Source organism: Pteropus alecto, unplaced genomic scaffold (assembly GCF_000325575.1).
Source record: "Pteropus alecto unplaced genomic scaffold, ASM32557v1 scaffold669, whole genome shotgun sequence".
Lineage (NCBI taxonomy): Eukaryota > Metazoa > Chordata > Mammalia > Chiroptera > Pteropodidae > Pteropus > Pteropus alecto.
In genome coordinates, this window is record NW_006442554.1 from 851,591 (window position 1) to 854,683 (window position 3,093).

Consider the following 3,093-nt stretch of genomic DNA (forward strand, 5'->3'; position numbering starts at 1 on the left):
CCTTTCTGTTCAATTATGCACTTGAAACTTACTGGGTTTCATTAACCAATGTCGCCATAATAAAAAAACTAAAAAAAAAATAGGAATATGTTTATAAACATGTTTCTTAATAGATATCAACTAGATAAGGATATATAAATGTATATAAATGTACTAGATGATGATGTCATTAAGAGGACTAAAAACATACTTTTTAAATTTCCAGAAAACAAACTATTCTGTAAAATATGAACACAGACAGTATGTTTCTGATGTTACTGTGAATATTCATTATCATACTCTTTTGTCATCATCATATGATATAATAAAACTTCTTTTTGACTGTTTTTGCCAGGAATTCTGTTTTTTGGACATTAAAAATATAAAATAATATTCTTTCAGTATGTAAAATAAATAAATTAATTAAAAAATCATAATGAGATACTATTACACAAATCCACTATAATAGCAAAAATTAAAGAGATTGATGATGGCAAGTGTTGGTGAGGATATAGAGCAACAGAAATTCTCGTTTTGCTGCTGAGAATGTGAAATGACACAGCCAGTTTGGAAGACAGTTTAGCAACTTCTTACAAAAGTAGGCATATACATCTTATATGACCTAGCAACTCCACTCCTAGGTATTTACAACGAGAGAAATATAAACGTATGTTCACACAAAGACCAAAATGTTCTCTGCAGCTTTATTCATAATAACCAAATAATCACTTGTCATCAATAGGTGTATAGATAAAAAAATGACAATATATTCATATCATGGTATAGTATTCAGCATCTAAAAGGAATAATGTAGTGATACACTCAGTAACATGGATAAATCACAAAATCATTATGTTGAATGAAAAGTCTATAGACAGTATGATTCCAATGATAAAAACATTAATAAATACAAGTATATCTAATCTATAGTGACAGAAAACATGTCAATGGTGGCCTGGGGCTGAAGTGGTGGTAAACATTGACTACAAGGGGTGTAAGGGAGTATTTTTGTGTGATGCAATGTTATATGTCATGATTGGGATGGTGGTTATACAAGTGTGTACCTTATCAAAACTCATCAAACTGTACACTTGAAATGGATATATTTTATCGTATGTAAATTATCCCTTAATAAAGTTGATTTTAAAAGGAAAAATGCTACATGACAGTGATCATAAAGTCAGAAGACGGGAAAGAAACACAGAGATAGGGGAGGTGGAAAGGAGTGAGGAATCTGAAGGCTATACATACAAAGAGAGGAGGTAAGGTTGGCTGTAGGTGACAGTTTATTGGTATCTTAGAGTGAGAAGATGAAAGTGAAGAGAATAAGTAAAAGGATACTAGGAAAAAAAGGAGTAAGGCAACCAACTGGTTTTCAAAGAAGGCAAATCCATTAAAACCTGAATATATATGATAAGAATCTAAGACCCTCTGGTTAGGCTTTAAGTAATGAAGCATAAAAATGTGATGGAAGGAGAGAGAATCCAAGAAAGCAAGATCCACAGTGAAGAAGGCTGGCATATGATCCAGAGTGTAGGATTTATAGCAATTCTCCTGGAGGAAACCCAAGCAAAGAAGACAGTTGGAACAATTTGGTACCTGAGAGGTCAATGCTATTTATGATCAAGCAGCTTCTAAAATTTAAACCTCAACAAAAACAGCAATGATAGCATTTTAAAGGTGTCAGCCTCTGTTAGGAAAAAAAAAGTGTTTCCATGTCTCCCTTCTGCCTGGGTCACATTTACTCACCTGAACAGCTTTGATGTGGGGTTTCTCTCTCCAACACCCATGGTTCCTCTCCTTGCTCCAACTTGAAGATGACCTCTGGTTTGGGAATTTCATACCCTGTTAAGAGGACATGATAGAGAATTGGGTCCCACTAATTGCTTTCCATTTGTTCTTTGGGAAAGTAACATTTCACTGGAAAAAGAATAATAATCACAGAGGTGAAAGGCACTGCAGAATCTCAGACCAACCAAGGACGACATCATCACACACTTAAGATACCCCAGAGTACTCAGCATCTGAGAACAGAAATACCCTCTCACTAAGGTTCTGTCTTAGTTTCCTAGGACTGCTGTAACTACGTACCAAATAACTAGGTAACTTAAAACCACAGGGATTTATTGTCTTGTATTTCTGGAGGCTAGAATTCCAAACTCAAGGTGTTAGCAGGGTCATGCTCCCTCTGGAGGAGGGGGAACCCTTCCTTGCATCTTCTAGCTTCTGGTGTTTGCCAGCAATCTTTGGTGTTCCTTGGCTTGTAAATGCATCACTCCAGTTACATGTCTGTCTTGTCTCTGGGTGTTTTCTCACCGTATTCCCTTTATGCATGTCTATTTCTGTGTCCAGCTGGTAATGGAAAAATAAATTCTACCTCCATACCACGACACAGAATCCTTGCCTCAGTTTGCAGTCAGCTGACCTGCCCTCCAGATTTCAAACTCACGACAACCATCAACTCTTACCTGAATTTCCAGCCTGCTGGCCTGCCCTATAAATTTCAGACTTACAGTCCCCACAATAAGGTATGCCAATTCCTTAAAATAAATCTCCCCCTACCCCACATATATGAAAGTGTCTAATATATATGTGTATGTGTGTACTCTGTATATATGCACATACATATATACTGTTGGTTCCATTTCTCTGGAGAACCCTAATACAGATTTTGGTACCAAGCGTCGTTCTAGAGGAACGAAATATTGAATCTTAAGGATGCATTTTCTCAATTGGTTAAGAGGTTTCTGGGATTGGTTCCCTATTCTGATTAGATAAAGGCACTAATGACTCTACTTCCAGTCGTAAAGAGGGCACTGATAGTCTGTGACATAATGCAGCAATAGAGATATGCAAAATATCACCACTGGATACTCCTAATCAAATACTTAAAACAGGCAAGGTTCTGGGTGACCATGTATTTGATATCTCAGAAATTTTTACCAAACTTACAAATATAATAAGATTGGCTGCTTGCTTCTAATTGCGCTGGACAAAGTGCAGAAAGAAAAGGATGAGCTCAGGGATTTGATTTCCCAGCTCAAGCACCACATAAATGACCTGAAAATTTCTATGTCTGTCCTGAAAGAAAACTTTAGTTTCTATAGCTGCAGA

The 3,093-nt window shown here is 36.3% G+C and overlaps 1 protein-coding gene across 1 annotated transcript in view; it reads right to left on the reverse strand.

The window, feature by feature from the left end:
- The window catches only part of ZNF81 (zinc finger protein 81), a 78,692-nt gene that overhangs the window by 19,584 nt on the left and 56,015 nt on the right, over positions 1-3,093 (reverse strand). Inside the window, exon 5 of the mRNA XM_006922773.3 lies at positions 1,729-1,824. Within this exon, the coding sequence (XP_006922835.1) occupies positions 1,729-1,824 (96 nt within the window). The remainder of the gene's footprint in view (positions 1-1,728; positions 1,825-3,093) is intronic.